At 43.5% G+C, this 13,724-nt stretch overlaps 3 protein-coding genes across 3 annotated transcripts; all 3 read right to left on the bottom strand.

Annotated features, from left to right (window-relative positions):
• Positions 1-968: 968 nt before the first annotated feature.
• On the bottom strand, positions 969-3,997 carry RhiXN_05509 (Zinc finger, CCHC-type; the record flags this gene model as incomplete). The annotated part of the gene is made up of 4 exons (XM_043325325.1): positions 969-1,560; positions 1,789-2,927; positions 2,950-2,977; positions 3,048-3,997. 4 exons carry the CDS (start codon positions 3,995-3,997, stop codon positions 969-971), a joined length of 2,709 nt encoding a protein of 902 aa, XP_043180757.1.
• Positions 3,998-9,929: 5,932 nt separating this feature from the next.
• RhiXN_05508 (Transposon Tf2-7 polyprotein) lies at positions 9,930-10,575 on the bottom strand (the record flags this gene model as incomplete). Its single annotated transcript, XM_043325324.1, has 4 exons — positions 9,930-10,073; positions 10,116-10,188; positions 10,268-10,461; positions 10,513-10,575. 4 exons carry the CDS (start codon positions 10,573-10,575, stop codon positions 9,930-9,932), a joined length of 474 nt encoding a protein of 157 aa, XP_043180756.1.
• Positions 10,576-10,869: 294 nt separating this feature from the next.
• RhiXN_05507 (Retrotransposable element Tf2 protein) lies at positions 10,870-13,584 on the bottom strand (the record flags this gene model as incomplete). Its single annotated transcript, XM_043325323.1, has 8 exons — positions 10,870-10,978; positions 11,008-11,276; positions 11,333-11,513; positions 11,572-12,273; positions 12,343-12,557; positions 12,605-12,802; positions 12,847-13,190; positions 13,320-13,584. 8 exons carry the CDS (start codon positions 13,582-13,584, stop codon positions 10,870-10,872), a joined length of 2,283 nt encoding a protein of 760 aa, XP_043180755.1.
• Between the last annotated feature and the right edge of the window lie 140 nt (positions 13,585-13,724).

Below are 13,724 nucleotides of genomic sequence, written 5' to 3'. Positions count from 1 at the left end.
CTTTATGTGGGTCCATTCTGATCCCCTTCTTGTCAACTATATGCCCCAGTATATGCAGTTCTTCTGCAAGGAATTGCATCTTACTTGGGCTCATGAATAGCCATTTGCGTTTGAGTACTCCCAATATGGTACGTATATGTTTCACATGTTCTTCTAACGTATCCAAGAATATTACTATGTTTTCAAGGTATACAAACATGAACACTCCTATATACAGCACAAAGATATGGTTCATCAGCACTTGGTATGTTGTGCCCACGTTACAGTCCCCTTGCTGCATTACGTGACTAACCACAGTCCCCATAGGCGTGTGGAACAACGTCTTATGCACGTCTTTGGGTACCACCCAAATCTGCTTGTAAGTGTCCTTCCTGTCCAGTAACGTTCAATACTTATGCCTACTGACTTTGGCAAGGATATCTTTGGGTAACAGCAATGGTGGATGCCATTTTCACCGTATTTGCGTTTTGTTCATGCTTGTCTAACACTGTACATAGCTCAATATTTCTATCTTTCTTCTTGGGTATGAATAACATTGGTATTGTATTTGAGCTGGTGCTATGCTTCCATTGACCCAATCCCAAGTATTCTCTTGCCTTAGACTCAAATTGTCCTTTCAGCGCCTCTGGGCATCTTGAGGGTCTGAAACAGTATGTCTTCTGCTTGTCTATCAATGGTATGCAATGGTTTATTGCTTGGAAAGGTGGTAGGGATGTATTACCGTCCTTGGGCTTGCACACATTTGCCGCTTTGTCTCTGAGCATGTCACGCAGTTCAGCCATCCACAGTCCAACAATGTCTGCAGACAACAAATTAATCTGTATGACTTGCTCCCCGTCAAGTGGTAGGGATTTTGTAGACCCAATGTATACCCCATATGGATTAAAACTTAGTTGTATGCTATGTTGGAACAGGAATGGTGTTCCCAATATCAAATTGTAGTTGTCTAAATTCCCCGCATTGAAATCTCAATACTCATCAATTCCTTGGTACTCTATTCTAGCTTTTACACCATAATGTAGCGTCCCTTGCAACCCTGCCATTGCCAACTGTACTTGCAGCGGTTTTGTGAGTTTCACTTTTGGTAACCTGAGTTGGTCAACAATGGTTGTGGATACCATGTCAGTCTGGCATCCCAAATCTAACAGTACGCAAACAGACTTGCCTTCAAGATTGGCTTCAACTATCAGCATGTTCAGGACCTTCCTTGTGTGGTCCTTAACCTTGATAGCATTTTGCTCAACATGTTTTGGTCCTGGCTCTTTGTTCTTCCGCCCAACGCCCACTGCATTGATCTTGATTTTTTCCTTCAGCCTGGTGAGGTTGTCTAGCTCTTTGAGCATGACCAACAACACCCTGACCTTGCTCTTGGGGTGTACTTTAACCACATTTGCATTGACATGCAATGGTTTGGCCTTGTGGAACTTTGGGCAATCCTTTGACAGGTGACCCAACTGTTTGCATTCAAAACATAGCCCAGCCGCCCTCAATTTGGCCTTCTTCTTGTTGGTAAGCTTTCTTTGCTGGTTCTCCTGTCTGTTGCAGCCTTTTGCCTGTCCGCTGCACATGTATTTGTTTGGGCGCTTGTTCTGCCGGTTACTGTTACTGTTACTGTTGTATCCAGTCCCTTTGTTATTGCCGCGGTTTCTGCCGCTTCAATTGTCCCCCGGGTTCTTGTAATTAGAAGCACGGTCATGCTTTTGCAAAGGACTACACAATTGGTTCCTTCTTGATCCCAATTTGTCATTCCCTGATTTCTCAATTGACTGTTTGTACTTGTGCACGCACTCTATGTCCAGTGCTGTTTCTTGCAATGTTTTGCATGTAGTTGCTTCCAGTCTCATGCCTTTGAGTGCCCATCCCACTTTGATATATTGGGCTGCACTGTCCCAAACTCTCAGCACATGTTGGTGGTCTGTGACTTCCTGTAAGCGTCTTTGTAAGCAAGCCAATTTGGCAAAATAATCTTGCACACCCAAGTCTCCCTGCTTCTTTTTGTTATACAACTTCCTCATGTTGTCCTTGAAATCTGGTGGGAAGCAGTAGTCATATAGTCCAACATATATCAATTCCATTGAGTAGCTTCCAGGGTCCAGTGCAACGTTCAACATGTACCAAGACGCGGCTTTGTTGTCCAGGAATTGGCTGACAGTGAGCACTGCCTTGCTGTCACTCAATCTAGTATCACTGACATATAGGTTGTAACTGAATATGAACATATCCAGCTTGTCAATGTCCGCTTTGCCCTTATACGTCTTGGGTGACTGTGCCTTGTATCCTGATTGCGCTTGCGTGACCACCTTTTGCTCAAGCTTCTTGTTTTGCTTCTTGAGCTTTGCAACTAATTCCTCCAGCTGTCTATTCCTCTGACGGTTATCATTGCGCAATTGTGCCAATGATTTGGTCCAACTTGAGTTGGACAAGTTGGCTGTTTTGGATCCACTATCTGATGGATCTGGTGCTCCCCCACCTCCATACCTGCTTGTATGCGTGGATTCAGTCTCATTGCTATCCGTCTCTGACAATTTGGATGAGTCAGACAGTGATGGGGGCCTTCTCTTGGTCAACCGCGCCTGTTGTTGTTCCTTGCATCTGAGTTTTCTCGCCTTCCCCATATCTGTTTGGGTTGTCTTACTAGACTTCCTGGCCAGGGTTGATTCTATGATACCCTCCAGGTATCCCCTGCCCCTGTATGCGTTTGGCGTGCTTTGGGAGTCTGTTTGTTGTATGTGATGCTCCTGCGTCCCTTCTAGGTCATCCAATGCGGCTCCCAGGCTAGGACGTTTCCTCTTCTTGCCCTTAGCCTTAGTCTTTGCCTTTCCCTTACTCTTGTGTGACCTGGTGCAGCTTGTTGTTGTGTCCTCTGACCTGCTATCAACTTCCTTGATTGTAACGCGTGGTTGTCTTGATGGGCCAGCCCCCCTTGTCTGACTGTGAGTACTTTCCAACCTTTTGGAGCTCCTCAAGTTCTGGAGTACTGAAGCATACTCCTTGTCATCAAATGTGTACTTGTCAGCCAGCTTGTATATCAGCACGTTTACTCTGACGCTTTGTTTCTGCTTTTGGCTTTGGTACAATCTCCTTCACTTGTGGGTATGTAATCCAATTGTGACCAGTTAGGATTAATCCAGTCACTAATGTCTGGTAGTTCCTCAACATTGCCTGGACCCCCATTGTTGCCATTGGCTTGGCGTACCTCTTTGTCCCAGGTGAGGCCCTCATGATTAGCTGTGGACTTAGATTTGGTGCTGACACTGATATCCAGCTCCCTTTCCTTGCCTTTACCCTTAGACTTATGGCAGGTACGCTTGCGCTTACTACTCTTGGGAGGTGTCTTGCTTCCCCTCTCATCATTGACTATGTATTGCGCTAACATGGGTTTACTGTCATTGTCCAGGACAATGCTCTCATTTAGTACACAACTTGTCCTAGCTGTTACAAATATCTTGTTGTCCAATTCCCTCCTACTTTCTGCATCCATGTTGGGGGTTGTAGGGACTTCTGTAGCTGTTTGCTGGTTGTCAGCATATGTGGGAGCGCTTGTCTGCTCAACCAATGCTTGCTCAACAAGTTCAACGCTCTGTTCTGAGGTTGCTTCCCTGTTCATGGGGGCATCCGCTTCTTGGCGGGTCTTGTTAATTGGCAACAGCCAGCTCAACACCTTCCAGATAGGTGGGGCTTGTTGCGTGAGGGCCATATAGGCCAAGGGAGATAACTTGACTCCCTTGGTGTTGGCAAAGGCTATTCCCTGGCGCTTCCCAACACCCAGCACTACCATGCGCTTGCCTTGCTCTCTTGCGCCCTGGGGCATGGTGCCAAAGGTGAGCTGTACTCTTCTTGCTGGTACAATTGCTTGCTCATCAGTGGTCTTGTTTGACGTCTTGGGTTCCACGCAGTTGGCTGTTTTTGGAGCCATGCGCTTATTGGCCCGCCTCTTGGGGGCAGTAGGAACCTTGGATGCGTTGTAGTTGCATCTGCTGCGCAACCTCCTGCTCATGTTCAGTACATACTATTCTCCGTGATTGATCAGCAATTGAAGAAATTAAAATAAAGTAAAATGGGACAGTGCAATGGAGGCCAACCCATCACTCTGTTGTTTGAAGTTTGTCAAGTATAAACTCAATACAAGTGTTGTAATTAGTAAGTCAAAATATGTAAGGTTTTACTTATTGTCCACTACTGTAAATACAAACATCAATGGCAACTGTGTTGCCAAGGTAATGACAATCCGTAAAACACTCAATTGTTGTGGTTCCAAAGTAAAGACAGTTATCAGAAGATCCCCCCCGGGACCTTATAAGGTCAACAGGGTTTGTACATGAGTAAGCAGAATAAACCAAACAAGAGTATATAGTTAGAAATCAGATACAAACAATAACAAAGACAACGGTGGGCCAAGGTGGTAAGTTGGGTGAGCATAGCCAACTTGATTATGTAAGGGATTTGCGTATAGTAGAGTAAATATACAAATATCTGGCATTCCTTACAGTAGCTCCTGTATTGGTTATATATGGAAATGTATTAAAAAAATGCAACATGTGACTGCGCAAGCTTGCATTGACTGCAACAGGCCATGTAGACCAAATTGTACTTAAGTTCAATAATAAAAAGTGTTTGAAATAAGCCATTAAGTGCGCATACAAAATTTATTACAATTTATTCAGACTACAGAAAGATACAAAACACAGAACACATTCAGCTATTGCATTTAATTTGCAAATTTCATACACATTTCAGCACACCATACCAGAATTGACTCACAACACCAAAACCTACCAAGCAAACACATTTAAGACATTAATAACAAGTGTTGTGTTACACTCCCAAGAATTATACCATTAGAATTGGACGATTTTTCTATTATTTTTACTATTTTTTACGAACTCATTAGCTTATGTTTTTCAATCATGTGATCTTGGCGCTTATTATGCCAAGATGCCGCACCAAGATGCTAAGCCAAGGGCGCTTAGGAGAAATCCACGCTTCTGCACAGCCTGCAGCATGCTTCTTCTTTACATTCATGTACTTCCTTTCTCACGCGCACAGTCCATGTAGATAGCACCCTTTGCATATATATACAGCAGGAAAATTGCTTGGAGACCCCAAGTTGATTTTACCTCATCTCTTACTCACTAGAGAAGGTACCCCGCCAGCTAAGTAGCCAACCCTCAGTAGTTAGAAGCAACTCACCCCCTTTTTACTTTACTCATCACACCTCCAGGCCTCTGGCCCCTTTGTATTGGCAGTAGATAGTTGGTTGTTGCCCTAAGCAACTTAGATAGATAGTAGTTAGCCTGAGTCAGATAGATTACAAAGTAGTGTAGTAGTACGGCCACAAGTGCCTGCCCCACTAGTGAGTACCCACATTACAGTGGTGTACAGCATGTTGCCACCCTTCTTGGCTATAACTTCTTCAGCTTGCTTTGGCATAGAATCATATAGCTTCTGAATAAACAAAAGTGGGATAGCCTTCCACTCCTCCTGCAGAGCAGCCCAAAGACTCTCCTTATTTATAGAAACTTGGGGGCACAAGCAGATGCAACAGTCCAAATACTCCCATACGTGTTCAATAATGTTCAAATCAGGGCTGTTGGCTGGCCAGGGGAGGACAGGAATGCAGCATGTGTTGAGCCAGGTCTGGATGTGCTTAGCAGTATGCTTTGGATCATTGTCATGTTGAAAAAACCTGGTGTGGATGCACAGAATAGTTGCATAGGGTCCCCAGAAGGTCCTCCTCCAATATCTTGGCATACCAAACTGCAGTGAGGCAATCTGTTAGGGATATGACATTTCTTCAACAATCTGTACTTATTTTATTACACTAGTAATCTTACAGTAAATAAATGAGATAAAAATGCGAACTAAGGTTTTCAAGGTCCCTCTATCCAATAGTGACCTTTACAAAACCTACAACCCTCAGGAATACCCTCAATATGCGATGCCTTTTGCATATATGCTGTTTTCTCACTCATTTAAATATATATAAATTCAGCTGAGTAGATAAACAGTAACAAGTAATATTTCTCTTGTTTGTAGTAATTATCATTCAAGATTCTATCTTGTGGCTACACACAGAAATATTCAGGGTCCCCCCTGTTGCATAGGCAAGTGCTCCGGCGCTTAATCAGCGCTTAAGCGCCAACGCACTAAATGCGCCTTTTCTCCATCACCCGGGCATCCCACACTGCCAAATCACTTGTGCTCAGGTGCGCCTGCTTGTGCGCTCCAAAACGCTGGGTCAAACTCCCAAAACGGACAACATTTGGCAGAGTTATGCCCCATTTACTGTAAGTACCCAATGCAGCAGTATCCTACCTTTGGGACTGTTTACTCCAGGGGTGAAACACTTAGCCTTGGGACATCTAAGGACCCACACAGGTAAATACTGCCTTGGGGCAAATATTAGGATCTGTTGTTTGTTTACTATGTACCAAAGTATTGGCTCCCTCAAGTGTTTCAGTTGCCACATGTACCTCCTGTACCCCCTCTTGGTATCAATCATGTATATACTTGTTTGTGCACCTTCTCAGGGTATAAAAGGACCCTGTGAAGACGCTTCTAATGCATCCTACTTTTACTCTTGTATATTGACATATACACACAAGCCTTTAACAGCTTATCTGTGCATTTACTTTAGTGATTGACTCACTGTAAATAGCATAGGAGGTTATTTGGCGCACTAAGACCATAGGCCAGTCCCAACAGACACAGGGTAGCCTATTAGTGTACTTACTGCAACCTTGTGCCCCTTGACTGTCACAGTTGTTGAGTTCAACATTGAGTATGGTGCAACAATACTGTAAGGATTGTTGTGATTGAGTGATAGTGTTTCAATCCACCATACCCCCCATATTGTAGATAGCTTTATCTACAATATCTCATAAATCCTAGATATATTTTAGGTAAAACCCCATAAGTCTTAAGTCTTACTTAAGCATACATAAGTCCTATACTTATTAGGCAAGTCCTATAAGTCCTGTACATTGGTCAGGTAATCCTCTTACCTAAGGTACTATCCCAGAGACCTTAAGTATACATACCCTCAGTCACTTAGGCTTAAGTAACATTAGTCTAAGGTACTATACATAACCAACCACCTGCACTTCATAGTTGCTAGACTATTTGTTAGGAGTTGTTATTCCTGATAACCTAGCCTATATTGTGCATATATTCTGTGCATATATTCTGATTCATTATACTAGTTCTTAGTTATTCCCATATACATTTTGTATATAGTAATTCTTTCTTACTCCTGTACTTACACAACTCTTAACACAATCATCAATCTGGCAAAGTCTTCTGTTACACCCTCTTAACATATACCACTAGACTTGCACAATTTTCTGATATTTTTGCTATTTTTTCCGAATCCTTTACCTTATGTTTTTTGATCACATGACCTTGGTGCTTATTGTGCCAAGATGCTGTGCCAAGGGCGCTTAGAAGAAATCCACACTTCTGCGCAGCCCACAGCATGCTTCTTATTTCATATGGACTCCTCTCTTCCCACATGCACAGACCACCATGTAGATAGTTCTTCAGTTATAAATACAGCAGGAAAATTGCTTGGAGACCCCAAGTTGATTTTACCTTGTCTCCCATTCATAGGAGGAGGATATCAGAAGATTAGCTAAGTAGCTAGATCTCAGTTGTTACCATGCTTACCCCTTTATTATACCTACCACACCTCCAGGCCTGATGTTAAGAGTTGTGTAAGTACAGGAGTAAGAAAGAATTACTATATACAAAATGTATATGGGAATAGACAACAACTAGTATTAAGAATCAGAATATATGCACAGAATATGCACAATATATGCTAGGTTATCAGGAATAACAACTCCTAACAAAGTCTAGCAACTATGAAGTGCAGGTGGTTGGTTATGTATAATATCTTAGACTAATGTTACTTAAGCTTAAGCAACTAAGGGTATGTATACTTAAGCTCTCTGGGATAGCACCTTAGGTAAGAGGGTTACCTGACTAATGTACAGGATTTATAGGATTTGCCTAATAAGTATAGGACTTATAGATGCTTAAGTAAGACTTAAGGCTTATTGGGCTTACCTAAAATATATTTAGGATTTATGAGGTATTGTAGATAAAGCTATCTACAATATGGGGGTATGGTGGATTGAAACACCATCACTCAATCACAACAATCCTTACAGTATTGTTGCACTATACTCAATGTTGAACTCAACCACTGTGACAGTCAAGGGGCACAGGGTTGCAGTAAGTGCACTAATAGGCTACCCTGTGTCTGTTGGGACTGGCCTATGGTCTTAGTGCGCCAAATAACCTCCTATGCTATTTACAGTGAGTCAATCACTAAAGTAAATGCACAGATAAGCTGTTAAAGGCTTGTGTGTATATGTCAATATATAAGAGTGGATAAATGGATGCATTAGAAGCGTCTTCACAGGGTCTTTTTATACCCTGAGAAGGTGCACAAACAAGTATATACATGATTGATACCAAGAGGGGGTACAGGAGGTACATGTGGCAACTGAAACACTTGAGGGAGCCAATACTTTGGTACATAGTAAACAAACAACAGATCCTAATATTTGCCCCAAGGCAGTATTTACCTGTGTGGGTCCTTAGATGTCCCAAGGCTAAGTGTTTCATCCTTGGAGTAAACAGTTCCAAAGGTAAGAAACCACTGTACTGGGTACTTACAGTAAATAGGGCATAACTCCCTCAAATGTTGTCCGTCTTGGAATTTTGACCCAGCGTTCTGGAGTGCACAAGCAGGCGCACCTGAGCGCAAGCAATTTGGCAGTGTGTGATGCCCAGTTGATGGAGAAAAGGCGCATTTAGTGCGTTGGCACTTAAGCGCTGATTAAGCGCTGGAGCACTTGCCTATGTAACAGGGGGGACCCTGAATATTCTGTGTGTAGCCACAAGATAGAATCTTGAATAATTAATACTACAAACAAGAGAAATACTACTTATTACTGTTTATCTACTCAGCTGAATTTATATATATTTAAATGAGTGAGAAAACAGCATATATGCAAAAAGCATTGCATGTTGAGGGTATTCCTGAGGTTTGTAGGTTTTTTAAAGGTCACTATTGGATAGAGAGACCTTGAAAACCTTAGTTTGCATCTTTATCTCATTTATTTACTGTAAGATTACTAATGTAATTAACAAAATAAGTACAGATTATAGAAGAAATGTCATATCCATAACAGTACCCAACTGTCCTGGACTGGTCACATGACCAGTACAAGTGGCTGCATGCTGGCCCAAGCCCAAATTTGGGGGGTAGTGGGTGTAATCATGGGTTGTCAGCAGAGGAATAGTAGGGTTCTATGACTTAGTGGTCAAGCTGGTTCAATTCTGGTGTTGTACACCACTGTAATGTGGGTACTTGCTAGTGAGCGCGCGCGCTTAAGGCCGTACTACTACACACTACTTATGTAATCTAACTAAGTAAGGCTAACTACTAACTAACTAAGTTGCTTAGGGCAACAACTAGCTATCTACTGTTGATGCAGAGGGGCCAGAGGCCTGGAGTGTGGTAGGTGAGGTAAGGGGGTAAGTGGCTTCTGACTACTGAGGGCCAGCTACTTAGCTGGCTGGATACCTTCTCTAATGGGTAAGAGACAAGGTAAAATTGACTTGGGGTTTCCAAGCAATTTTCCTGCTGTATATATTTGCAAAGGGTGCTATCTACATGGTCTGTGCGCGTGAGAAAAGAAGTACATAATGGAGATAAGAAGAGTGCTGCAGGCTGCGCAGAAGCATGGATTTCTCCTAAGCGCCCTTGGCACGGCATCTTGGCGCAGCATCTTGGCATAAGCGCCAAGGCCACGTGATTAAAAAACACAAGATAAAGGGTTCGTAAAAAATAGTGAAAATATCAGAAAAACTGTCTGGATCTAGTGGTATAGGTGAGGAGGTTATAACATTGCCCCCCCTTAAAGGCTCTTGGCCAAGTCACAAGCCTTTCTGAGTCTAGCCTGGTTGAAGCGCTTTATCTTGTCTTGGCTGTGTTCCAACAGTTCTTCTGGTTCCCAGGAATTGTCTTCAGGGCCATATCCTTTCCATTTTATCAGGTAAAACTATTTTCCCTGTTGTTGTTTAGAATCAATGATCTGTTCCACCTTGTATTCTTCTTCTCGCGCTTTATCTTGTCTTGGCTGTGTTCCAACAGTTCTTCTGGTTCCCAGGAATGGTCTTCAGGGCCATATCCTTTCCATTTTATCAGGTAAAACCATTTTCCCTGTTGTTGTTTAGAATTAATGATCTGTTCCACCTTGTATTCTCTTCTCCTTCTATTGTCTCAGGAGGGGGTTGTTCCAGGAAGGGTTGACTTGGTGATTTGTGGCTTTTGGATAGCAATCCTACATAGAAGATGTTGTGAATTTTCAGGGAGTCTGGAAGTTTCAAGCGGTAGGCGTGGCTGGAAATCTTCTCTTTGACTTCAAAGGGACCTAGGTGTTTTTGGATCTAGCTTGTTGGAGTTGGTCCTGAGCTCTACATTTTTTCCATCCACCAAACCTTCTTGCCAATCAAGTACTTTGGTAATGTTCCTTTTTCCCTGACCATTCTCTCCTTTGTCATCCTTAAGGCCAATTGTCCTGGACACGGTCACATGACCAGTACAAGTGGTTGCATGCTGGCCCAAGCCCAAATTTGGGGGGGTAGCAGGTGTAATCATGGGTTGTCAGCAGAGGAATAATAGGGCTCTATGGCTTAGTGGTCAAGCTGGTTCAATTCCGCTAGTTCTATTTTCCTCTGTTTATGACACCAATTCTGCTTCCTTCCATTCTTGGGCCAGGGTGTCAGCCACATGGTCAGCTTCCGGAACATTTGCTGGAACATTAGACAGGTTCATGACAGGATTTCTCCTGTAAACTAATTCAAAGGGGTCTTTCCGGTGGCGGCATGTCTAGCATTGTTGTAAGCATATTCTGCTAATGGCAACCAGGTGGCCCAGTCCAAGTGGTCTGCTGCAATGTAAGATCTGAGGTAGAACTCAATGAATTGGTTCACCCTTTCTGTTTGTCTGTCTGATTCCAGGGGTAGGCTGATGAGAAGGCTGGTCTGACCCCAAGGCGTTGATAGAGTGCCCTTAGGAATTTCCCTGTGAAAGTTGTTCCACGGTTGGAGACTGTTTTGACTGGTAACCCGTGAAGTTTCCACACATGACTAATGAATAGGTCTGCTAGACCCTTGGCCAAAACTTTCTTTGAGGTTGGGATGAAGTGTCCAAATTTGGAAAAGGAGTCAATGACTACTAGTATTGCATCATGCCCGTTCAACTTAGGGAATCCTGTGATGAAGTTGTATGAGCTGGTGTGAAAGGGAACAGGGGGACTTCTAGGGGTTTAAGGGCAATGACTGGTGCATGAGCTTGTTGGTTGGCTTGGCATACTGGGCAACATTCTACCCATTCCTTTGCCAAGGATTTCATCCCAGGCCACCAATAATTCCAATTTAGGAGTTTGAGGGTCCTTTGTTGTCCGGGGTGTCCTGCCAGGGGGGAGTCATGGAATTCCCTGAGGAGCTGTTTCTTTCAGGACTTCCAAATCTGGAACCACAAGCTTTCTGCAGTACCATAGCAAGTCTTCTTCCCAGTCATAATCCTTGTATGCTTTCTGGATAGATGGAGGTGCATTGTCCGCATCTTCTGTCAGGAACTGGATGATGGGCTCTAGGGAAGGGTCTTCCCTTAGTCTGTTGCGGATTTCCGTGATGATTTCAAGCTCTTCTTCCAACATATTGGCAAAAACTTCTGATGGTAGCATGATTTCAGGTTTTTGGGGCTCATCCTTATAATCTGAATGTCTAGACAGTGCGTTGGGCTTCCCTGATTGTTTCCCTGGACAATAGTGGATCTCAAAATTGAAGTTGCTCAGGAAGATGCGCCACCAGGCATGCCTCCAATTGAATGTTCTAGCCTGCACCCAATATTCCAAGTTCCTATGATCCGTGAATACCTGTATTGGTTTGACTGTTGCCTCCAAGAAGATCCGCCATTCCTCTAGTGCCTTGATGATGGCCAACAATTCTTTGTCATGTGTGTTGTAGTTGGCTTTGGCACCAGAGAAGGATTTGGACATATAGGCAACTGGGTGTAGGTGGTTATCTTCTCCTTGCTGGCTTAGGATTGCTCCCATGGCTACTCCTGATGTGTCTGTTTCTAGGTAGAAGGGGAGGTCCAGATTGGAATGAATTAGCACTGGTGACTGGGTAACCAGGGATTTCAACTCCTGGAATGCTTCTTCTTCCTGTGTACTCCATGTCCAGGATTTTCTTCTTGGTAAGGTTGTGGAGTGGTTGTGCAATGGAACTGAAATTAGGGATGAAGTGGCAAAGATAATTCACAAAACCCAAAAGGCTTGGACTTGTTTGACTGTTTTGGGTTGGGGCCACAACATGACTGCCTCAATCTTCTTCTGGTCCATTGAGAAGCCTGCAGGGGATATGACAATGCCAAGGTAATCAACCATAGTAACGTGGAAATGGCACTTTGAAAGTTTGCAAAACAACTGATTCATCATTAGCTGTGATAGGACTTGCCTGTCATGGGTTGGGTGGTCCTTAGGGTCTTCTGAGAAGATCAATATATGTCCAAGTAAATAACCACAGTGACGTCAATGAGGTCCCTAAACAAGTTGTTCATGAAATGTTGGAAGGCGGCTGGGGCATTAGTAAGGCCAAACAGCATTACCAGATATTCAAATAGCCCATCTTTTGTCCTGAATGCTGTCTTCCATTCATCTCCTTCCTTGATCCTGATGTTGTTGTACCCCCAGCGTCCAGCTTGGTAAACAATTTTGCGTTCCTAAGTTTGGCCATCAGATTGTCTTGCCTGGGGAGAGGGTAGACATTCTTGTAGGTGACGTCATTGAGCTTCCAATAGTCTACCACTAGCCTAAGAGAACCATCTGCCTTTTTAACAAACATGACTGGTGCACTGGCGGAGGAGGTACTAGGGCAGATTTTGCCTGTTGCCAGCTCCTTGTCAATATGTTGCTTTAGCGCTTTTGATTCTGAGTCAGTCATGCCATAAATTGGTCCAGGGGATAGCTTGGCATCTGGCAAGAAGTCTATGGATATGTTGTATTCCCTGTGGGGCGGAAGGGTCTTGAATTCCTCTTCTCCAAAGACCTTGGCAAACTTGTGATATTTGTCCTGGACACGGTCACATGACCAGTACAAGTGGTTGCATGCTGGCCCAAGCCCAAATTTGGGGGGTAGCAGGTGTAATCATGGGTTGTCAGCAGAGGAATAATAGGGCTCTATGGCTTAGTGGTCAAGCTGGTTCAATTCGGCTAGTTCTATTTTCCTCTGTTTATGACAATATTGTTCTGGTAGATCTGCCAAGGGGTTGGGATCTGCCTCCTCCTCTGATGCTATCTGTGCCTGTTCCGGGAATGTGACTATCCCATGTTGCCAGTCAATTAAGGGAGATTTGTTAGTGAGCCATGTCATGCCAAGTATAGCTGGGGTTTTGCCTATTGGACAAACTAGGAAAGGAATGGAATGGGTGTGGCCATTGGCCAAAACTGTGAGATGAACTTGGTGCCAAATGTGACCAGTCTGTGAAATAGTACCATCTAACATCCTCACTACTTGTGGATTTTTGAGTAGGGTTTTTGGGATTTTATATTTTCAACTATGGAGGGTGAGATAAATTAGATGTTGCTCCTGAGTCTATAAGGATTTTTAGAGGTTCTGCCGGGTAATTGCTCATTTGTAGATTG

The sequence above is a fragment of the Rhizoctonia solani genome, chromosome 6 (genome assembly GCF_016906535.1).
Source record: "Rhizoctonia solani chromosome 6, complete sequence".
NCBI classification, from domain to species: domain Eukaryota; kingdom Fungi; phylum Basidiomycota; class Agaricomycetes; order Cantharellales; family Ceratobasidiaceae; genus Rhizoctonia; species Rhizoctonia solani.
The sequence above is the reverse complement of the archived record's forward strand: the minus strand, read 5'-3'. Positions and strand labels throughout refer to the sequence as shown.